Here is a 25,693-nt window from a genome sequence, read left to right on the forward strand (position 1 = left end):
CTACGTGCTTTCATTTATTTTATATTTAACAATAACTACTAACGACTAGTTAACGATCATTATAATCATAATTTAAAATATAAATACGAAACATATCATTGCTGTGAATCAAGAATATATGTTAGGTTCCTGACCCAAAAAGCTCACATAATCTTTTATCGACAAACATTAATTAATTTAATAATATAAATTTAGTAATATAATAAATATATTCTTTGATTAATTTTAAGGTGAGCAATTAATATTATTAATATTGTCTATTATTATATATTTTTATTTTATTTTATGGAATAGGTTGGCGAACGAACATATGAGCCACCTGATGGTAAATGGTCATCATCAACCATAGACAATGACGCAGTAAGAAATATTAACTATTCCTTACATCGTCACTAACCTTGGGAACTAAGATGCTATGTCCCTTGTGCCTATAGTTATACTGGCTCACTCAATCTTCAAACCGGAACACAACAATACTGCGTATTGTTGTTTAGCGGTAGAATATCTGATGAGTGGGTGGTACGTACCCAGGCGGGCTTGCACAAAGCCCTACCACCAAGTAAAGTGTTTTTCATAATGTAATTAAAACGTTCATGCATTGTAAATCTTAGCGTACCAAGGGCACGGTCCACGGCAGCTAAGACTAAATTTAATGCCGTTATCTATCTATTCAATTACGAACTATGAGCAAAATCGCGGTAAAAATGTAAACCTATGTAAATTATCGATGGTAAGACCAATACATTTACACACATCAAATCCGCGTAAATGTGCAGATAGAGAATTTTTTCCTATTAATATGTCATCCAAAGATGAAAATCGATCAGATGACAGTTAACAGCAATTTTATTATATTTTGGTGTAATTTAAGGATTCTGAAATCCTGAATTCAAACCAAGTCGGGTTGATAAAACTTATTAGGTTTTCCTGTTGATAAATTCTCAGTAAGATTCCGTAGTCTCGAGGTTTGTACACTCCCGTGCCTCGGATAACACGTTAGGCCATTGGTCCCTTACCAGTCGTGTCGTATTTAACGTTACATCGGATGAGAGTACGGGTGTAGAGTGCAGGTGTACTGCGCGCACACTTGTATACTCTAATATGTTCTGCATTTGGCCCCCCTTGAAGTCAGCCGCCTAAGCCGAATGCGGTCAGGACAACGTCAGATCAATGAATAATTTAGTATTTACACAAATAACCGCTGTTTGAACAGTTGTATGATATAATATCTAAGTGCCTACTCACTTTAAAGCACTTCCAATTATTGTGTCTTATACCAAATGCAAAGTACAGCTAACATAAACGTCACTTGGGAGTCTTAAGATTGACACAAAACTAATAAAATATTTGATTCCTCGTATTAATTTCCATACCGGCGGTAGATTTTGGACTATCAATAAGCAAGTGTTACACTTCCATATGAAATAAAAAATGTTTGCTTTGACTGTTGGTAGTGTATGGGCGTAGTATAAACTGTGCTTAATATTTGTTTAATCGATATATCGACACCGATTAATATTAGACCTCTCATCGAGTTGACATTAAAGTCAATCAAATTACTATTTATAAATACGATATACCGTCTGTAAGAAAGTACTCGAATAAAGTGCCATATTTTATTTCGATTTAGATAAAAATAATATTAAAAAAAGAACGAATAATTAAATAATACAGTATTATATTAATAAAGATAGAATATCGTTACAAAGTTTAATTAAAGTGCATTAGGACGGGAATTCAATAACACAATCTTATAAATTTTTAGCCAAATTTATTACATCATTATTATACAAAATAAATCTCAAATACAATAATAATTATAGTATAAGTAACACAACCAAAGCAAAACATTAAACATTGGATTTGAGAGAAGTTCTTGCCGCGGGCGCGGACTGGCCCGGCCGTAAATGCATTAAACGAAGATTACACTGTTAACTAAGTACGTTAACTAAAGTATGACTTGATTGTTAAAATGTTATTTTCTACTCATTGGCAGTTAGAACGATTCCACACTGGCATCATCACGAACAGACGCCCGGGTGAATATGGAGATTAGACGTTACATTAAAGCTAAAATAGTTACAAAAATAAACATCTAAAATTGTAGACAACATAGAAATAGCGTAATAAATAAATTGCAAGCCAATATGAAGTAAAATCATCGAAATTATCGGACGCAGATCGATCTAGAAACAAAAAAAAAACTAATACCATTCGAATGTAGGATTCGTTGAATTATTCAATAGTTAGGAAGTCGTAGTGCAACTTTAGTTAGAAATCACATTACATCTGCGTTATTTAAATATTAGATACATTAGAAAAATGTATAACGGTATAGTTTCTAAGATATCATCGTAGTAAGGAGTGATTCAACAATTTTAAACATGGTCCTCCCAACGCTCAGTACAAAAGTAGCTAATGAGTAGATATGTGATGTGTTAATCATGTAAAGATCGTCTGTGGCGCGATTACAGCTTTAGATATCACAAGTTTAATGTCGTCTCCGAGCGCCACAGACTATAAAAGCCTACCCTAAAGCGTATATAATAGTATAAGTATCGGTTTATCTAGCGATTCAAACGATATTCATACATTGACCAGATACATTTTCGCTAAATAGTTTTCGCGTATAATGTTATCGTAAAATGCGCTTTTATACAAACGACATTTTTATTTGAACAACACTAAAACGCAAAATACAAAAATATCACGTTTACACAATTGCCGTTCTGACGCTTCCATGCGGGAAATATGAATAAGTATGTCTAAAAATTTTAATACATTATTATATTACAAATGTATAGAAAAAGTATGAGTAAAGTTAAAATACAATATACGAAATTAATTTAAAAAATATATATATATAATAAATAAACAAACGTAAACGACTATATACAAAACAGCTAATAAATACCACGGCATGGAAGCGACGAAATACAACTACATACAATTCCGAATTTCAAATCCTATCGCTTCCTACTCGCCTAGACTACGCGGTTTACATGAAAATATCACGTCAACGAATACACAGTTACATTCCATTAGTACAAAAATCTTTTTCAATGCTATAAAATTTAAAGCGTGCTCTTAACATTAATCGTATCAAATCCATCGACATTTTTCGGTAAAAAAGTACGAAATAGCGGCGGTTGTACAAAAAAGTTTAGACTATGTCACTCGAGGACTTCAACCCGCGACCCTGGCGGCGACACTGGAACCGGTGAGCACTGCGCCGACGGGTCAAAACAGGCCGATGTCCTTCTTCATGTTGGTCTGTTTCCAGGCTGGGAGCACTGAAAATTCTTCTTTGGTCATGCCGAATGCCTCCTGGAAAATTTAAAAAGTATATCTTTAGCATTTAATATAAAAATTATATACTATAAATTACATCTATATACATATATAATAAATTGTTAAGTAATATTAAGAAATAAAATATATATACGCTATCAACTTATATTTATAATTACTTGATAGTAAGTACTTCCAACGCAGCACCCAAAGACATTGATGCTGTAAGAAATATCAAACATTCCTCAAATCAGCAACGTACCGCCAACTTTGGGAACTAAGATGTTATGTCCCTTTTGCCTGCAGTTACACTGGCTCACTCACCCACTCAGTACTAAATAGTGCTGTTTTGCGGTAGAATAAACTATGAGCGGGCGGTACCTAGGCTTGCATAAAACACTCATATAAATATTAAGTATGATCATGTACATCTTATTTATTTGTATAATAAGATAATTACAAGCAATGTGCTATTAATATACATTGGTGCTATGATACAGATTAAATTTTAAGTGCATAAATATACATGACTTAGAACTATTAGTAGTATAATGTTTATAAATACATATCTGTAACATAAAAAAAATAATCAAATGGGCTGCAAAACGACTGCAATTAGTTTTTAACTGATGAATTTAGCCTCAATAAACCTATATTTATCAAATACCTCAATCGCTTTACTCAGGGATCAGTCACAAAGACAGAATAGCTGATATTTTATGTATTGGTAGGGAACATATGCTTAGTAAATTATAGTCATGACGAATTCTAAATTATAAAAATAAAAGGAGAGAAGGAAAGAGAAAGGAATAATGAGATGAGAGAGAGAGAGAGAGATAGTGAGAGAGAGAGAGAGAGAGATAGTGAGAGAGAGAGAGAGATAGACTATCTGTTTGAGCACAATTTTTCCGAAGTTATAAAATATTAAGTTTGTACGAAAGGGAGGTCAGACTGTATCCGTGAGTAGTGCGACTCGACTGTCACGAGCGCGGGGCGGGTATGGCGGGTATAGTACGACACAACTTAGATGTCGCATCGGCAAAATTCGTAAAACCGATCACATCCGAATTGAGTACGCTATACCAAATTATCAATATTTATTTCTCATGCGAATATGATCTTTGCATAAACGTAATAAATTGTAATATCACATGACCTAATATATTCGTCAATTTGACGGGTGGATTTACATGCACTTGCTTTCTCTGACGCGTGAATCTAAAGCGACGGATAGCGTCGCATGGCGCGATAGGGAGCTATTTCTATTGGTTGTGTAAATCGGCAGTACAACAACAACAACAACAGCCTGTAAATTCCCACTGCTGGGCTAAAGGCCTCCTCTCCCTTTGAGGAGAAGGTTTGGAACACATTTCCAACACGCTGTTCCAATGCGGGTTGGTGGAATACACATGTGGCCGAATTTCTATGAAATTTGTCACATGCAGGTTTCCTCACGATGTTTTCCTTCACCGCTGAGCGCGAGATGAATTATAAAGACAAATTAAGCACATGAAACAGCGGTGCTTGCCTGGATTTGAACCCGCAATCATCGGTTAAGATGCACGCATTCTAACCACTGGGCCATCTCGACTCGGCAGTAATCGGTTTTAATTTCATTCCATTGCATTTTCCGTTGCTACATCTTATTTGTGTCGTACTATAAGGGGGCGGGTATGGGGGGTATGGCGTCGGCGTACCAGGAAGTCTGGCGAGGCGAGATGTCGTTCGAGGTGGTGCGGGTCCACGTGGTCGGGCAGCGGCCGGCGCTGCAGCGCGCCCAGCGGCAGCACCGCGTCGCAGCTCGTCAGACGCGACAGCTCGCGCGCGCCCGACAGCAGCTCGCCCGCCTTGTAGCCGTGCTGCGGGGCCAGCCACGTCAAGCCAGTGCACAGTGCGCCCGGGGATCCCCGGACGTTCGAGGGTTTTTTTTTTTTTATAATGACGATTGAAATTTAATCATTACAGAACTATAGTTTGTTCGCGTTAAGAATACAGTGAGTTGTCATTGTTTATTTTTACTCCGCCCCCTGACCAATCAAATCTTTTTTAACAGCAGTGTGAAGGTGTATGCATATTTGTGTTAAAATTCCAACGAATTATATTTGTTTTAAAGACTAAGTGTAATGAATTTAAAAAATACACATTAAAATAAAAAATCGAATCGGGGTGTTTAATCAACAAAATTCTTAACACTATATACAATCGTTTTTGAATCTTGCCATCGCGATGTAGAAATTTACATATTTTGACATAACGTCATCTAGTAGCTATAGGTTACATTAATTATTACGTGTACAGCTTGAATGAATTAAATATAAATAAAAAAATAAAAGAAATTTAAATTATAAAAATAAAAATATCAGTTAATAATTAATCAAATGTGAACTTGACTTTGTAATTTGAAAATATTTGATTGGTCAAAGGGGGCGGAGCCATGCCGGTAAATAATGACAACTCACTGCATTCTTAACGCGAACAGACTATAGTATTTTATCAATCATCAGGACCCGGTGTGTGCAAATGCGGTAGCAATTCGATTCCCTCGGTAAACTTAGCTCTTATCGTACCCGATCCACTGTACATCAGATTTTACCATCACCAATTTATTGTACACTTAAGGTAAGGGGTTGTCCATTAATCACGTGAACTTTTTTTAGCATTTTTTAACCCCCCCGCCCCCATTGGTGATACGTAGTGAGGTTTAAGACCACCCTCCCCTCCCCTTTCTCAACATCACGTGTATTTTTAGTACCTACAACGAATCTTAAAATTTTCTGAATATTATCTTAATTTAAATACAGGTATAAACTATAATCAATATAAAAAATAAATACACGAGATATCTTACTACACCCCCCCTCCCCCTTGTGTTATTTTCGTGATTTTTATCAAACCCCTTTCAAGCCTCACGTGATTAATGGACAACCCCTAAGTCATCGGGGACTCACCGCGATGTTGGCGTCGGCGGCGTCGTCGTGCTCGAGCCAGGCGTCGAAGAGGCGCGTGAAGGCGTGCGGCTCGAGGCCGGCCGCCACCACGCGCACGTCGGGCGCGGGCGAGCGCGCGGCGCGCCGGTACGCGTCGGCCGAGCGCAGCGCCGCCGCGCGCAGCGCCTGCCAGCGCGACGCGAACGCGCCCACGCCTGCGCGCACACACGTTAATTATACGGTCACTCTGCGCGACGTTTTCAAATGTTGGAAGACTTGTGACTAATGTGTTTCATGCCGATTCCATTCGGTGGAATCTACATTCTGAGCCCGTTGTAGCACTACTTAATTTTTTAAATGACGACTAAAAAGTTCGTCAAGGCGTCCTTTAATAAAGTATGTTTTGATTTGTATATTTGTATATTTTTATCAGTAAGTTAAAATCAAAATTACCGGCGTATGATATACAACAACAGCCTGTAAATTCCCACTGCTGGGCTAAAGGCCTCCTCTCCCTTTGAGGAGAAGGTTTGGAACATATTCCACCACGCTGTTCCAATGCGGGTTGGTGGAATGCACATGTGGCAGAATTTCTATGAAATTTGTCACATGCAGGTTTCCTCACGATGTTTTCCTTCACCGCTGAGCACGAGATGAATTATAAAGACAAACTAAGCACATGAAACAGCGGTGCTTGCCTGGGTTTGAACCCGCAATCATCGGTTAAGATGCACGCGTTCCAACCACTGGGCCATCTCGGCTCTATGTCTCGGCTCTCATCTCGGCGTATGATATAGTCTCTCAAAATTTTTAAATTATGAAAATACAAAGAGACGGTGCTATTTAGTGTCGAATTTATTAGTTAGAATGTGGACGTACCGTTCCTCTCCGCGGGATCGAGGTCCGCGTGGTGCGGCCACCAGCCCTGCCACACCCACACGTTCTGTCCGTCGTCCAGCAGGAATAGGGCTGATAGAATAACAAAACATTAGGATAGTACAGTTTAGATAATTATAATATAATTTTTTTTTATGGTATAGGTTGGCATATGTTAGCATATGGGCCACCTGATGGTAAGTGGTCACCATCACCCATAGACAATGACGCTGTGAGAAATATTAACTATTCCTTACATCGTCACTGCGCCACTAACCTTGGGAACACAATGCTATGTCCCTTGTTGGAACACAACAATACTGACTACTGTTATTTGGCGGTAGAATAACTGATGAGTGGGTGGTACCTACCCAGACGGGCTCGCACAAAGCCCTACCACCAAGTAATCTTAAAATTTTTATCATATGATTTTGAACATAATTTCGATAGAATAATGATGTATGCTCACCGGGTTGCGAAGCCGAATACAACTCCTTTTGTTCAAAAGGAAAGGGTGTCACCAGGTGTTCATGCCTCAGCGGCGACAGCACCTCATTGGCTTCGAACTGACCGCCCAGGTCCGTGAAATGGAACAATCGAGGAGTCACGTCCCCCCCGCAGTCCCTTCCCCCGCTCAGAACGGAGTTGTAATACTGCTTGTTAGTAACTCCCAAACAGTCGAGGAAATCTTTCGATTCTTCGCCCTCCTTGACTTCGCTGATTTTGATGTCTTCGCTTCCGAATAAATAGCTCGACTGCCGCGCCACTAATTTATTCGCCAGCTCGATCGCTATTTGCTTCGTGTGTTTCATACTTCGGCTACCGTGCCATATGTATAAGCAGGCTTTCTCCGTATCGACTAGAATCAATGATCCGCGACTACGCAACTGTCGCACGGAACACGGCACTTGTAAGAGATACGCTTCGTTGGAAAGATTACCGCGAGTGACGAACAATCGGTACCTACTCTTGTCCGTCCCTTTCTTTCCTTGGTGAATCACCAGTTTACCTTGGAAGAGATTCAAAAACGCTGGCGGTTCGTTGCCCTGTGCTACCCTCACCTGAGGGCCCTTTTCTCTATCTAATTCGACGGTCAAAAGGGCCGCAGCGCCCTTTTCGTTAGAAGAAGCATCCTTGCCCTGCCAACAGAAGTACGCGCACCGATCTCTACCCGTCAAGTTGTGTTTCGAGGGCTTTCCGTTCAATTCGCGCCCCGTTACAGTGATCTGATACTCCCATCTGATAATGTAACTGTCGCCGGAAAAGAATTCCCCGATTTCATCCTCATTTTCGACTTTCTGATAGTCGTACTCCTGAATAACCCACTTGCAGACGGATTTCGTTTTGATATCGTAGTGACGCATCGATTCCTTGTCGTAGTAATGCGTGCCGCGGCCGATGTGGGAACCTTCTAAAACGAGGTCGGGGTCTTGGTATTCGTTGGACCACATCTCTTCGGCGTCGCAAGGGGTTATTTCGATACTGTTTGTTTTATTTTCTTGAGGCTTAACCTTGATTACGCGACTGTAATCGGGCCAATCGAGGAACTTTTCCTTGAATAATATAGTTTCCATGTGTTGAGTGATTTTCGACAGTATGGCCCATTCTGGTCGATTTTTAGCGGATTTGGTAGTCACATTAGAGTCCTCTCTAGCACCCTGGGTCGCAGCGGCGTTTAAGGGGTTAATGTGGCACTCTTCGTAATTGTAACCCTCATCGAAAAGCTCCTGTGCAAGTTGCGCCGCTCGTCTGCGACTCTCTAATGGAACATTCTTTCCGTACCAAATATACATTTCCGACCCAAAGTCGAAGACGATAACTTTTGATTGATGCAACATGGCTATCTTTGGTACTTGGCCCCAATATTCTTTAATTGGCACCAATTCGTCATCAGCGACCTCATAGCACATATTCGTTTGTACAATGCAGGTTTCGTAGATCTCGTCTTCATCGGCGGGGCCGGTTTCTATGGGTTTATATTCTTCGATGCCTTCGGTGACGCCGAGCAACGACCAGAATTGGTTCCAATGTTTGTTGGAGAAGTTCTTAGTTTGCTCGTCTATTTTGATGAGTCCCGTTGCGCTCTTGCAGCCGAGATCTTTTGTGTTTTGTATATGTTGTGCGATGTCTGTGCTTCGATTTCTAAAAGCAAAAAAGAAAATCATATCAGTAACAAAAATAAGCAATTTTTTTTATATTTTATTTTAAATATTTATGCAATTTTTACCTTTCAATGACATTGGCATAGAGTCCAATATACAGGAACAATTGATCCGGAGTGACCAATAGGAAACAGTCGCCGCGGTTCACGTTCATATGGACGGGCTCAACGAGTCGAGTCTGTGAATATTATGAATACATTATTAGTAATTACGTTTGTTTTTTTTTTCATATAAATTATTCGGGCAGGCATATGACCCTACTCCACCTGATGGTAATTGGAAGTGGAGTCCAAACGCGAGACTAGTACGGACAGCAAGAATGAGCTGCATTAGTCATTCGCGCCATGCAGACCCGGAAGATGCGTTTTCAAACCTCGTTTGAAGGAACAAGGTTATAATAGGAGGGGAACACGTGTGCTGGTAAAGAGTTCCAATTTTTGGCGGTGCGACAAAGAAAGGACTTGGCAAATTTTTTTGTGCGTGTTGGGATAGATTTCACAGAAATAAAGACAACAAAAAAGACCGAATCTCGGAAAAAAATGGGCAATGCTGGATGAACCTTCCTTTTCTGGTTCTATACAAAGTGTCGCTAAGGAAGTTATTCAAGGTCAAAGGCACATAAACTCAAGTCAATTAAATATTTCTGTGACATAAAATTTCACAGTGGAAATTTACGTAGCTGTTTATTTATTGTTAGAGTATACAGAGATACTAAAAAAGGAAATTTACGGAAACAAGTCAATTATTGTTAACATAAATATTTAAATAAATACCGCGACGTAATAAAAACCCACGTAACGCGACACGTTCTTTGTAATAAAATACATTTCCTCGTTTAATATATTTATAACTGCGTAAATATCCTTGTAATTAATTAAGGATCGAATTTCACATGCTTATCTCAGTGTGACATTTCGTATTTACGATATTATATTGATTGTTAATTAATTTTCTCTTTTTCACAAATAAATAGAGAGAGCAAGGAGCTTTAATAATAAGCTTCTCCTTAATACAGAATATTTTATAACCTAACTAGGAGTACAACTCTTAGAATTTCATTGTACAAACCTATTTATGTATCATATCTTGATATTAAATTGTGTATTTCGAGTTTAAGGTAAATTATAATATTTGACATACACCTAATATAAACAATTGTGGTACCTTCAAGCTACAACATAGATCCGGTCAGGCGACACTTAGTAACATAACAGTATTTTAAAGGCTAGAAAAGAGTTATTACTGATTTTCTTTCTGGCTATTTTCAAGCCATTGAAAGATTCACTTTGTATAGTTATATGAAATGACGATTCAAAAGTGCTTGTAAAATCCTACTCGCATTACATTTTGATTTTTTCATTAGACTTGATTCCGAAATTTCTATTTAAAAACCCTGAGGTCATTTACCTGCACTCGTCGCCGCCCCTTGACGTGCAACAGCATGAGCGCCCGCGTGCCGGGGCCGGGCGCCTGCGACGCTGCAGCGCTGCGCAGCGCCACGTTGGAGAAGTCCTCCTTGCTCGCAAGCGCTGCCAGCGCTTCCGCGGCGAGTCCGCAGTTTGCAGTAACTGGTGACGAAAGTCAACATTCAAAATAAATTGCCGACCACACAATAATTAATATCAGTATAAAAATTAATTTAAGAGTGCTTTACACGTTGTACTTTGCTTTGTTAATTCGTTAATTTGTTTATCGCTTTTGATATTACTAAGGATCGAATTTCACAGGTATATATTCGCATTTTTAGTCTGTTCGCGTTAAGAATGCAGTGAGTTGTCATTGTTTACCGGACTGACTCCGCCCCCTTTGACCAATCAAATCTTTTCAATTTACAAAGTCAAGTTCACATTTAATTAATTATTAACTGATATTTTTATTTTTATAATTTAAATTTTGTTTATTTATATATTTATATTTAATTTATTCAAGCTGTACACGTAATAATTAATGTAACCTATAGCTACTAGATGACGTTATGTCAAAATATGTAAATTTCTACATCGCGATGGCAAGATTCGCAAACGATTGTATATAGTGTTAAGAATTTTGTTGATTAAACACCCCGATTCGATTTTTTATTTTAATGTGTATTTTTTAAATTCATTATACTTAGGCTTTAAAACAAATATAATTTGTTGGAATTTTAACACAAATATGCATACACCTTCACCCTGCTGTTAAAAAAGATTTGATTGGTCAGGGGGCGGAGTAAAGCCGTTAAACAATGACAACTCACTGCATTCTTAACTCGAACAAACTATAGTAAAATTTAGTAAATGTAATTAGAAGCATTGGTCCCATTGCAATTTTGAGGGTAGAGTGTGAGTACTCACTCTTCTCTTTGAGTAGCTGGTCTCGCGCGGTGAGAGGTTGCGCGAGGTACTCCTGGCGCAGGTCTGTGCGCGCCGCAAGCGCTCGCAGCGGATTGCGCGACGACGCGTGGCGACGCTCGCGCTTTGCACGCCGCGCCCACTCGCTCGCCAAACTATCATATCATATTTATTACAAATAAAAGTAAAAAGTAAAGTAACAGCCTGTAAATTTCCCACTGCTGAGATAAGGCCTCCTCTTCCATTAAGGAGAGATTGGAACATATTCCACCACGCTGTTCCAATGCCGGTTGGTGGAATGCACATGTGGCAGAATTTCTATGAAATTAGACACATGCAGGTTACCTCGCGATGTTTTCCATCACCGTCGAGCACGAGATGAATTATAAACACAAATTAAGCACATATATATGTATACAGCGGTGCTTGCCTGGGTTTGAACCCGCAATCATCGGTTAAGATGCACGCGTTCTAACCACTGGGCCATCTCAGCTTACAAATAAAACGAGCCGAAAACATTAAAAACTTTAATATTTTTTTCAACAACCAGCTAGGCCTGTGATAAAACTCATTCTTCAGAATTACTAAAGCTTGTACGGTAATGATTTGAGAGGTCAAAATGAATCTTCAAATTTCACTTGGCTAGGTTTGATTAGGTTTGTGTACCGTTGAATAATTCTAACATAAAAGTAATGGTTTTATTTAAATTCAAGATATTAACTTTACAAGTTGCTCTTGTAAGGTATACACGTCATGTCACGTCACAAGTCATACTCACAGTTGCCTGGAGCCGCTGTCGATGGCGTCGAGGTCTACTTCTACGTCAGCCGGCTGCGACCTCTCCTGCTGCAGGGCGGGCGTGAAAAAGGCCTGGAATGTCTCGTCGTCCGCACGCGGAACGCGGACCTGACATCCAGTCTTCTCCGCCCCCGAGGATATTTCCTCTTCTACGGATTAACAAAATGTAAACATTGTAATAAAAGGATGTTCTAGAAAAAAAGGCCGGACGTAGGCTCGTGTACCAACACAGGACAAAAGAGAAAGTACCATCATTGTAAATTTGTATATTTGAAAAGAGCAATGCGAGTTTCTGGCCGTTTCTTTTCACTAGAGACTGCTTTCCAAACAGTGATAGTATTTAATTATTATCGACCATTCAAAAACCCTTCATTGTGAAGTTTACTTGAATAAAATTGATTTGATTTGTGTTTAATAACAGTAAAACAGACATTAGGGATATTTGAACGTTCAGTTATTGGTGTGAATTTTAATAAAATGTTAACTAAACAGTTTTACTCACTCTCATCGACTCGACTGATGCTCTCGCTAACGGAGTGACTTCGTTTGAACGATTCGCGATCAATCTTCGGAGTTTCTTTTGGTTTGTTGTCAACAACGGCGCTCATAACAGCGCACGATGCTGACCTGAGAGGGCCAGATGCGAAGCCATTTGTGGGAGACGTGGGAGCTTTTCTTGATCTGGACAAAAAAAAAACATTATTAGTGGATAAATCGTTTCATTTTTTATGCTATTGATTGACGGACGAGCATATAAGCCACCTGATGGTAAGTGGTTATAACCACCCATAGACAATGGCGCTGTAAGAAACATTAACAATCCTTTCATCGCCAATGCGCCACCAACCTTGGCCACAAATTTGTTATGTCCCTTATGTCTGTAGTTACATTGTTTTATAATTTTACAATGTTTTACATATTTGTGAAATAATCGTTATCTTTAAAATAATATATATCCATAACGGATAACATTAATTACATTAATGAATTAACTTTGGCAACACTTTAATGAAAATAAATTCCTTGCATCTAAAACAAAGTAATTCGGTCCGAAAGCCTTTTATGGTAACGCAAGTCGAACAGATTTAATTCAACGATTAAACAGAATCGCTGTCTTTATTTGGTTATATAAACTAAAGCTGTGTGCGGTCGCATTGTCAGCGGATGCTGTGTCACCTCGAGACGTAGTCGCCTTGAAGTTCAATTTATATAAGTTTATTAATCAATTGCACCGAGGTGAAAGATAATATCGATACAAAAACTTTTATTATTATTAATTTATTGATTGGTTATTATTTTGACATTCTCTCCCATTTCGACTTTCTCGCGGAAGTTACAAGTCAGGAAAAGAATTTATTATTCCACATATCGTCTGAATAGAGTATTAAAATTTCAATTTTAATTTAACAAAACAGATTCATAAAGGTACAGTCGGGGTAAGAAAAGGTTCGTCACCTTAAAATCCATTTTCGTGTGCTCAGTATGAGCGATATAGCTTTACCGATCGAAAATGACATATTGCGTTGCAATAATTTGATGTTTAGATACAAAAGGTACTAAGAGTTTAAGATTTGATAAAGGAATTTGAAAACTGACGAAGGTTTTCTTACTCTGCGTGTACATCAATCTTACCTGAATCTATTTGGTGCTGGAACAGCGGGCGTGACCGCTGGCGATGACGCAGGCGGTGTGGTAAGCGGCGGCGGTGTTAGAGGTGGTGTGGCAATGACTTTGTCCCGCTCCAATCGTCCCGCTACGGTGAACAGAGACGCGTCCGTTTGCGGGACACGTTTTCGCCATCCCTGTTAGAACAATCATCATTATACATAAAAAAAAGTCGCTTAACACTGTCTGTCCCTATGTATGCTTGGATATTTAAAATTACGCAACGGATTTTGATGCAGTTTTTTTTAATAGATAGATAGATTTGAGAGGAAGGATTTTGTATATAATACATGGACAATATAGTTAAGAAACAAGAAAAAATCTATAGTATATTTAGTATCAGCATTGCACCCGTGCGAAGCCGGGGCGGGTCGCTAGTTTTTGATAAACGACGAGAACGATGCTTTAAGCGAGAGTCAGTCTTACAAATGCTGTTACGTATTGCAAATGTTTAAATCGTTTATTTATTTTCGTACAACCTTTTAAAATATTGTCAGCATAAGGTATTAGACCTCTGTTTCGAAATACATTTCTTGAATTTTCGCATCCAAGATTGATTGATTTTGTATCTTATCTTAAGCATTTAATACCGTATTGATTGTGCTAATCTCCGGTTATATCTTTATAGTTTTACAATTAAACGATATAAAGCGGGTAAGTTCGACATAGAATTGTCTCTTTCTGACAGAACTAATTTAACATATGAGAGAGAAAGACAAAGCTTTGTATTTGCAATGTTTATCAGCACGAGAATTAACTCAATTTATTCTTGATGCTCCCAAAAATTATATCGTGTGCTTCGAAAGGGTTACACAAAAAATTGCGGTTACAATTATTTACAGTAGGAATGTAGTCAGTAATTCTGCGTATTGCATTATATCAGTATGCGGTCAATGACTCATTATGGCTAAGGTTCGAAGTTACTCATACCGCTAAAATGCCTATACGCTGTTGCAACTGGCACTACGTTCTAAGTATTTTCGAGAGAGTAAAAAAATAATTGGAAAACATGTTTCCGATTACAGGATTCGATCATTTTTGCCTTAGCTACTTGGTTAACGAACCACATAATATTATACAATAGATAACTATTACAAAACAGATAACAAACAAAAAAGGTATTAAAACAAAATACTATATCAGAAATCCTAATCTTGTTAATTAATTATATTTCGCTTACATTTAGCAGTAAATAATATTTATATAATAACGAACTAACTACTATGACAAGTTAGCCGAGTGATTAGAACGCGTGCACCTTAACCGATGATTGCGGGTTCAAACCCAGGCAATCACCACTGAATATTCATGCGCTTAATTTGTGTTTGTAATTCATCTCGTGTACCGCGCAAAACATCGCGAGGAAACCTGCATGTGTCTAATTTTATAGAAATTCTGCCACATGTGTATTCCACCAACCCGCATTGGAACAGGGTGGTGGAATATGTTCCAAAAACCTTCTCCCCAAAAAAGGAGAAGAGACCTTAGCCCAGCAGTGGAAAATTTACAGGCTGTTGTTGAATCTAACAGCTGTATAACAATAGTAAGTTTTTACTCTTATAAATTAGTCCCAAACAAAATATTTAAAACCTTTCATTATTTTATTTTACAGAGACTTGTGTACATTTAAGTAGACAGTTATGTCGCTTTGTTTTTATATTTCATTTTCCTTCTTCCTGGTTGGAACATGGTAAATACCATTAACAGGTAAATAATATATAGCACGATATAAAAGTAACATTACAGAATCTTGACCGAGTTTTACAAAGGATTTCGAAAGACGGAAACATTCTTTATTAATAATATAGGTCGGTCCAATTAGCAGCCAAACAATATATTACAAGACCTTGATATTTTCACAAATCCTTTGTATACAGACGTTGAGGATACATTTAGGCTTTGTTGAAATTTTTTAGTCGAATTTGATGTATTAAAGATGGATACATACTGTCATGAATTTTCTATTGTATGTATGTACATATATCTTCTTGCCGAAAGAGAAATATTTTAAACAAAATTATTGTTTTAAATAGTATTTAAAACAATAATTAGTTACATAGAGTAACTTATACATTTTCTATAAAATTATACTACAGTAATCTATATTATAATATTATTAGTGTAAAAGTAATTTTGTCTGTTTTTCTGCCTGTCGCTCTTTAACGACCAAACAGCTGAACCGATTTTGATAAAATTTGTTATGAAGCAAATTTGATTTTCAAGAAAAAGGACATGGGCTACTTTTTTCCTAACACATGATAACCAATACCTTTAAACGCCAGCGAAACCGCAGGGAATACAAGTTTTATATATAAGTTAAGATTAGCATAGAAAACTTTATGAAATGTTTATTGACAAAGCAAAAAAAAATCCAATTATCATTAGTGAAGACGAAGCTTTATGTATCATCAATATAATGTATATCATTAAGACAAATGGTTCTCTCATATTAGGAGCATTCAGTGCGCTGTTCAGCATGTCTGATACCAGCATTACATTACAAAGTACTTAGTGTTTTACGGTCGCGAAGCGTGACCGTCTGACCGCTTTCTCAGTTCGAAGTTTCATGCTAATCCAAGAAACTTATCCATACGTTTAGTTATATTTGCGACTAGGAATTAACATTTGTTTGGTGAGCCGATTTGACAAATAATCTATGTTCCAATTTACGTATGAACGAAATTTTCAGACTGCTATGATATACATATTTTTTCTTTTTTTTAAAGTATGCATTTAACGTATTTGACTAACGGGCTTATACGGTTTGAAACGTTATGATTACTTTATACTAACTACTGTCTGTCTGTTGATCTTTCACAGTCACTCAATCGACATTGATATCATTTATTACAATGCAAGCTTGTACTCCAAGGAATACCATAGGTTGTATGCCCAAAATCCGACGATTCATTTCTAAAATGCAAGCGACGTCGTAGTCGACAAATGGTTTTATTACAAAGGCACTTAACGTATTTGAAAAAAATCAAGAATCATTTCCATATTTGCTGCAAAAAGTGTTACCCATTCCTTCACATCGTGCTTCATTTTATTTTATATCCGCCGCATAAAATGATCTAAGATCTTTTTATTGAACCTTTTTGATCCTTGGAAGAGCCTACATACAGAAGTTTTGATATAATATTTCGTTTTTTTATAAATTAAAAATGTATTCACATAGACAAAATTTGCAATAATGACAACAGTTTAATATTTAAATAAAACTAGTTATAACGGATTTTAATCGCGTATATTAATTATTTTGGACATCCCGACGTTTCGAGCACTTTACAGCGTTCGTGGTCACGGGTAGACTGACTACGGTCTACCCGTGACCAACTAGTTTTATTTAAATGTGTAATAATCGCGAAAATTTAAGGCAACATTAACAGTTTAATAAATACTAAGACATTACTTCTCTATAAAATCACTATTCAGAGTCCAGGAATAAGTTTTAAGATACTCGTAAGCAATATATTGAAGTGTGATCCATGCAAGATAATACGAGTAGGTATTATATTCCGCGTAAACGTTTCTAAAATAGCGGGTACAGTCTAATGAGAAATGAATCATACCTGAGCTGCAGTTTCTAATTTATTCCGTCTATCTGCTAAAATATTTGATCCTAATTCAGTTTCCTCGATATGCACCTTTTTCTTGTCATCGACGGCTGCGTTTAATGATTCCTGTAACAATGAAATGTAAATTAATAAATAAAGAAATATGAGACAACATCACATGCATTACTCTGATCCCAATGTAAGTAGCTGAAGCACTTGTGTTATGGAAATTAGAAGTAACGACGGTACCACAAACACCCAGACCCAAGACAACATAGAAAACTAATGGTAATCTACATCTACTCGGCCGGGAATCGAACCCAGGACCTCAGAGTGGCGTACCCATGAAAACCGGTGTACACACCACTCGACCATGGAGGTCGTCATAATTATAAAAATAATAACAATAATAATATTAAAAACGATTTTATAAATTGTATTACGTTGAAGATTTAAATTAAGTAGCTGTTCCAGGTATATCCATATTCGGCTTCCACATTATACCAATGTCGAACTAAACTACGATCGGTGGTTCAGCAATGAAATATCATACATGCATTTATGATACTATTGTTTATGATTTTCAGGAATACATTTTTCTTATAAATGTATTTTACGTATTAATATATTATATGTGTGCTTCATAGATAAACATAATAAAATGGATTATTCTTAAGGACATTAATATCAACAATTAAACTGTTTACTTCAATTCAGAGTATCTCTGTCATATCCTGAAATGAGATATATGTACGTAGCTAAAATTGAATTGATTAAAATTACTGATATTAAATCAATGATAATTTTAAAAGCTAATATTAAACTATCAACTTTTTTTATTTTTATTTCATAGACAAAGTTACGTAAATTTAAATTGGGCCTAAAATACGTGATTATTGTCAAATCTAATTACTTTTTATAATAACTATGACAAGTATTAAGTAACGTTACAAGATAATGCGAACAATTTTAATCATACTCCCCATCGCAAGCCCTATTACGTTAGACTATGAGAATGACAATCCTATCGCATTCGCATCGTAAATATTGTATAAGATCGCATAAGAAAGAGTAACATATAATTATTTAAACAATGACTTCAAACTCAGACAATTACAGTTGGTATATTATGTTTTAAGGTTTTTACTTCGATGGGTTCAAGTTGTTTTAAATCGTTCATATTGTTATAGTAAGTAACGTGCCTGATTATCCACTGTGTCGGTTTCAAACTTCTTGAAAACAGGTTTGTGAGCACCGTTGCTAGAATTTTTTGTTCGATTTTTCAATTCCCCAATAACTGAACCGAAATTTAGCCCAATTGGCATTCCTGATTGTTTCTCGAAGCGTTTGAGCAGTATCGGTTTACGTTCCTCGAACGCTCCATCGTTATTAGCATTTTTATTTTCATCGCAACTAATTTTTTCATTTAAATGTTTGAACTTATCGCCGATTTCATCAATTGACTTTTGCAATTTAGCTGCCTTTTCGCTTATTGAGCTTTCCTTTCTAACAGATTCTGATTTGAATTCGTTTAATTGCGAAGTATTTGTAGGTAATTCGTCGAGCGATAAATTTTGTATTATCGATTGCAATTTATCGTCATTTAAAACGGTTTTTTCAAGAAATTCAGCGAAACGTTCTCTAGGCGGACTATCTCTTTTCAATAAACTGTCATTTTTATTTTTTTCGTTTTGTTGCTTTATAAGTAAACTAGGAGTTATCAATTTTTCAGATTCAAATATTTCAGTCTTTAATTTTGGAGTAATTACAGTCGAGTTTTGCACTTCTATTATTTTCGGAACGTTTTCGATTATAATTTCAGATTTTGCTTCTTTTTGTTTATCTTGGAAGGAAGGTTTTATATCAAAATACTTGTCATGTTCATTGATATTATTTTTTTCATCTTTATTTAAATTTAAATTCTTAACACTATGATCAGCTACATCCGTGCCTATCTTGACATCTTCAGGTATATATTTGGGAATGGGAACAGTTTCCTTTTTACTATCTTCATCTTTTCTTACACCTTCTTTGTCTTCAATTAAGGATACACTAGCTTTCAAGCTCGGCTGAAGATTGTTTGCAAACAAAAACTTCCATACGAGGTATAGAAACGCGCCAAACGCAATGATCACTCCGTAAAACATTTTGATTAAGTCCAATCACATCACTGACTAGAATAAGTTTGTATGCAATACCACACTTGAGACGTGCTCCATTTATAATATATATAATTGTTTTGCACTGGATATCACAGATAGTTTATGTACACTATGTTGTTACTGATCTGACATGAAACATTAACGAATCAATTGACCTTAATTAGTAAGATCGACTGTAAAAAAAGATAAGCAGAACTTAATTGATATGGAGCAAGGCATGATGCGAGTGCATCAAGAGGTTGACAGACGCGGACTGATCGAACTCGAACAGTTGCAATTATCTGGCAACGAGCGGCTGTGACTCAGACTCAGGCGCAGATCCTAGAACGACGGTAAACACTATCGACCCAGTAGCTGTTACAGATGACGCATCATACGTGATGCGAGAATAGTAAATACTGAAGGTGCGCCAAAACCAGTAAATCGTCTTATCGTAACCTTGACTGGAGAAAACTTGCCGAGCCCAACGGGAGAGTATTGACCCTTTTTGTTGCGATCTAAAACTTGTAATAGGTTCGATATAATTACATAAACGGTATAGTATAATACCAAACTAATAAATAATGCATGAAGGCGATTTACTATACAGATAAAACCTTGTTTATTATCGAACAAAGAGAGCTTGTAATTGGAAAAATATGAAGTTTATCAGCTAAACAGGGTGCAATAGAACTTCCAATGACCTTATAGATAAGATAATTACGACAAGTTCTATAAACGTAATTTGTTAGGGTAACATATTATTTTATTATGATGCCAATCAACGAGAAACCAATTGGGAGAAGAAGATGAATAAAAAAGAATATATTAAAGAATGTTACATTAATTAGTGAATCATTTTGACATACATTAAAAAAATCATCCGAATTCCTTGTATTTTGCTCATACATCATTTTGTATAATTTTTTTTCGGGCGAATAATATTTAATAACACAGCTTCCCAAATATGCAAAGTTGATCGAACCTAAAACGGTCGGATATGTGACCGCGCACGAAGTTGATTGATATTCATAAACAACTAATTTGCAAGATGTTATTATTCGAAATTAATTCTGATTCAATATAATAAACAATATAATATTAAATTATCTTGTTATGTCATATATGTTTGCCTCAATAATTCCAGTTCCACTGAAATAATGAACCCATATTTTTTTAGCGTATAATCCAGACAAAAAAAGAAAGTATTCAACTCAATATTACAGAAGTAAGACCTCTTCGTAATTTAAAGTACCTATATTATTTTCAATAACAAACTAATAAACATTTTATTACCGATATCAAAATGATATGTGAATTAATTAACTATCGCCTTATGCATTTAATGATAAATCCTGCTACATATTTGCAATAAAATAAACTACGAATTACTAAATAGTGTTGCTGTTACATTAAAAATCAAAAAAGAAGAGCTATTAAAAAATTGTTGACATAATTAATAATTGAGGAAACTCCGAAGAACGATATAACATTTGAAACTTCATGTAACGTTGACAAATTGTGACATGAATTTGTCTGAAGACGTTTATATTAAAATTCATAAAACTGCACGAAGGAAAGAAATTTCCTTGAACATTCAGCAAGATAACGACGTAATAAAGAACTGTCAAGATAAAATAAAAATGATAGCGGGATAAAATAATCCGTAAAACAAACAAACTTCTTAACGACACCTATAATATTATGAAAAAGATTATACACATGTAACTTCGACGAAACGATTCAAACGAAACACTTGTACATTATTATGAATCATCGCACTCGATCGTAACATACGAAATTTAATCCGGGTTCAAAAAAAAATGTTTTATTTCATTAATGTACATAAAACCGTTAAAATGACAGTGTAATTTCACCGTATACGAATTTATACAACATGTATATTACTTCGCACTTTTCAATTTAGATTCACGAAGTCGCGGTGAAAGCGAAATTTTGGTTTGTATGTGCGTTATATGCGCGCGCGCACGTCCGCCGGGACCGTCAAAACAACTGGCAGTGCGCGTGCGGTGCCGGCGAGTCTGCGTCGAGACCAGAGGGTCATCGTGTACGCAATAAGAATACCACATATGGTTTTAAATTAAGAACCATTATTTGGATATTACGTGTTAACACTACTAATCGTTTCAACGATTGAATTCCGTAGTATTATGTGGTAACATCCTTTACAAGCTTCATTAGCGTCCATCGCGTGATTTTTCGTGCACCGATTAATCGTAGATTTTTTTACTAACTTTTTCATTGATATCATAATAACGAAGACGAAGGCCGTAAACACATTTACCTTTACTCATCATAACTGAAATTTTTCACTATTTATGTATTTTAATGGAAAAAAAAACAACTTGGCTTTACAAAACTAATACATTATAAAGAGGAATTAATCCGTTTGATATGATAGGATCACGTAAAGATAGATTATATTTTAAAGATGAATATTTATACATTTATATGGTGCATTATTTTTGAGAAATAGATTAATAATAAAAATATTTACGTCGCCACCTAAAAGAAAATCGTTGATCCAAGCGCTTCACAAGCAAGCTTTTTCAGTATTTTTTTATTTAATTAATCATACTTTTTAAAAAAAGAATGCTTATAATACGGAATATGTAATCCTTGCCTAAGCCGGGATCGGCTGTTAGTACATAGTAGCAGTAGTAAAAATAACAATAAAATTAAAACAAAGTACACAGTATACTTCACGGACCCAATTATTAAAATCAAGTACAGCGAGCTACAAGAGATTGTATTTCAAGATCAGATCTTACGTAAATCGACTCGTTACACGGTAAATAAACGTTTTAACGAAATAAACAATTTTATTTATGTTTAATTATTTTATTACAAACAGTTTAGTTTGAGTACCGAGATAGTAATTGTATGTAGTACCCGATAACAATATCCATATGCTTTTATCTCTTTTCCTGTGAAATGTTCGTTGAGAATATTTTCATAGATATATTCATTATTTTATAAGTTATTATCCACGACTTCCGCGTGCTATTTAATTCGGATCTCGTTAACAATTCCATGGATTTACATTCGCGAAATAAAAAGAAAAGAATTACGCGAAAATCAAATCATTTAAAAAAAAATGTACGTTACATACGCTACAACAATAACCTTTTTGTGAAATTCTCTTTGAGATTAGCCGGAACAAACAGACGCACAAAAAATTTAGAAATTGTTATGTTGTCATTCGTACTATACATATGTACGAATAAACCATCGTATACCTTAAGTAAAAGCTGTTGTTATGACAATACAAACAGACTTATTGATTTGTATGTATAGATTACGAAATATACAGTAATATTCAGTAAAAGGTCTATAATATCCTACAGCTAAACATAGTCTTATATATCTACCAAGATAAACGTATTCGTACATTTATCCGAAATTAAGATGTAGAGTTACTGTCCGGAAAAAATGATTCTTATGTTTATGTTTTTGTGTCCGATGGGCCATTACGACTATAACAATGTACATTATTATATAAGACCTACATGCGATTTCTTCTTCTTAATACATAATTTCACTTTAAAAATACAAAAGCTGTACGGTTATTGTTTGTTTGCATATAACTTTGGTATAGTGGTTAGTTTGTAAGAGTAAAAGTCGGAAAGTTTAAATATTATTTACTTCCGAGCTGCTCAACAGTCCCGGATTGGGTAATTAGTAGTAGTATATAATCCTATAAACGCAAAATCGAGTCTTTGCTCGATAGGGTCGCCATAGCTCAGCGATTTAATTGTGACGCAAAAAGCTTAAGCGAAAATTTAAGGCTTGAGTGCGTACAAGGACCTGACATTTGATCTAATTTTTATTTATAATATCTGATGGCCGTCAATTTTTAGAAAAGTGTGTTTCTAAAATCTGCCACATAAATATCACCACAAAATACAAAGGATCAGAGAGTTTATTACAGTGACTCAAAACCATCTCCTTGACAATTATATTTATGGTGTTTATGTAGAATGAGAGTTCAGCTTTATTAACTTAACAACTTAAAAAAAAAACTATCATCAAAATAGGCTTAATTCAAACTTATTTGGATCTAGTAACTAAATTTTTCTTAAGTATTCTCAAATTATTCATAGTAAATATAACGATTTTGAATTATTTCTTTAAGATCAATTTTTTTTCAATCTAGCGTTGTATTTTTTCCTATCAAGTACAGATAATGTCTCACTGTGATCATTCCCGTAAAATATTTACTCGAAAGTTTATTTTGCTCAATATGATCGTAAACACGGCGTTGGTCAAAATTTATTATTAGTATTCGAGTGTGCGCCAAACATTATGTAGATCGTCTACGGTATAAGTGAGCTGGCATAGTTTCACTGCTAATGAGATCACTAACTATTTGTGATAATTATTTCGAATGAAATGCGAAATATGCAAGATGATTATTTTTAGGCGCTTAAAATTATGAATAATAAAACTTTGCAATTCAAGCGTTGGTGTCTTAGTACTTATTTTATATATTATATGTGGTATTCCTTATTGGTATTCTTATGTGGTAAACGATGATAGTTTTGTGGTTTACAAGTACTTTGGATATAATAATAATATTATTTAATGTGTGCCATTAAGATATACACATATCATCTATACATTTTGAATTGTGGATACAAATATTTCATTTACGAAGTAGTTGCAAAAAATCCTTACGTCTAATTAAATATTTATACGAATTTGATTAAAAGACAGAGGTTTATACACATACTTATATATATATATATATACACTAAACCATATTACAGTGTTGACTATAAAAAAAAAAATTCTAAGCACTTTTTATTTAGTCTGTTAGGAAAGATACTGTTATAAAGTTATTAAACTATCAAGAGCAAATAATTAAGCATTCGTTAATTTCATATCTTCATGCCTCTCGCTTAGCTAGGCGTAAATTAAAATGTAGATTTTTATGTATATCGTAATTCACTAAAATCCAAATCTAAGCCGACTAGAATCCGTCCAGAATTTCGAAAGCGTCAACATCCCAATGACATACATTTGGATTAAAAGTTTTAATAGGAATTATGATAATATATTATTATATAACACTACGCGGCGACTACTGGTATCGCCCGTGTTTCCCTCGTATTTTAGGGAGTTGGTTGTCCTATGTTAGGCAAAAAATAAGCTATCGTCTTCTTGGAGTTCAACTTTGCTTCATATCAAATTTCATGCTGCTCGTGAAAGAGCGACAAACAGACAAAGCTACTTTCACATTTATTTTATAATATAAATACAGATTATAAAGACATAGATTTATTTAAACTACCTATGTCCCTGGCAAGGTTCATGTGGAGTTTAACAATTCAACTATAAAATCTCGAATGAAAATAAATCAAACAAAGCAATGCGGTTTGCATACATTTGAAAAAAGGAATACAAAATGCGCAAGCCTTGCAACTGCCTCTAGAAACCAGTTCTCCGATCGTGACGCGCTCTTAGTACCGAGCGCTTTATATAGGGCTGTATCTGTATACCTTTATTTACGATAAATAGAAAATCTATACATAAAATAAAATTGGAATGTCTGTTTGTAATATTAAAATAGCCCTTTTTTACAAATTGTACATATACCAAAAGAACATGTTTTACATTTATTGTCTGTTCCGGCTAATCTCTGGAACGGTTCCACCGATTTTGACGGGACTTTCACTGGCAGGTAGCTGACATAATAAAGATAATAATCATTTTATTTTTGTTAAATTCAAACGCGTACAAGGTCGCGGTTACAGCTAGTAGACAATATGATAGTAAAATATATTCCTATGCAATTATTTAGTGGGGTGATTCAACTTTGTGCAAGCCTAATGTACCACAGTATCGTCATATAACTCAACAGGAATACGCTGTATTGTTGTGTTTCGCTTTTATGGATGAGTAAGCACGTGTAACTGTATGTAC

The 25,693-nt window shown here is 35.7% G+C and overlaps 1 protein-coding gene across 12 annotated transcripts in view; it reads right to left on the bottom strand.

Annotated features, from left to right (window-relative positions):
* Positions 1-1,754: 1,754 nt before the first annotated feature.
* LOC124536027 (supervillin-like) overlaps positions 1,755-25,693 on the bottom strand; it is a 208,404-nt gene continuing 184,465 nt past the window's right edge. For 11 of the 12 annotated variants that reach the window (XM_047112409.1, XM_047112411.1, XM_047112408.1 and 8 more), the window contains 12 exons: positions 17,622-17,732; positions 14,017-14,186; positions 12,887-13,065; positions 12,365-12,533; positions 11,590-11,741; positions 10,664-10,824; positions 9,322-9,434; positions 7,564-9,236; positions 7,098-7,187; positions 6,240-6,433; positions 4,989-5,150; positions 1,755-3,327 (listed from right to left, as the gene is read on the bottom strand). In XM_047112409.1, coding sequence (XP_046968365.1) covers positions 3,241-3,327; positions 4,989-5,150; positions 6,240-6,433; positions 7,098-7,187; positions 7,564-9,236; positions 9,322-9,434; positions 10,664-10,824; positions 11,590-11,741; positions 12,365-12,533; positions 12,887-13,065; positions 14,017-14,186; positions 17,622-17,732 — 3,261 coding nt within the window. In that variant the 3' untranslated portion in view covers positions 1,755-3,240. The remainder of the gene's footprint in view (positions 3,328-4,988; positions 5,151-6,239; positions 6,434-7,097; positions 7,188-7,563; positions 9,237-9,321; positions 9,435-10,663; positions 10,825-11,589; positions 11,742-12,364; positions 12,534-12,886; positions 13,066-14,016; positions 14,187-17,621; positions 17,733-25,693) is intronic. The other variant, XM_047112410.1, reaches the window with a different exon arrangement.

This window comes from Vanessa cardui, chromosome 16, assembly GCF_905220365.1.
Source record: "Vanessa cardui chromosome 16, ilVanCard2.1, whole genome shotgun sequence".
Classification (NCBI taxonomy): domain Eukaryota; kingdom Metazoa; phylum Arthropoda; class Insecta; order Lepidoptera; family Nymphalidae; genus Vanessa; species Vanessa cardui.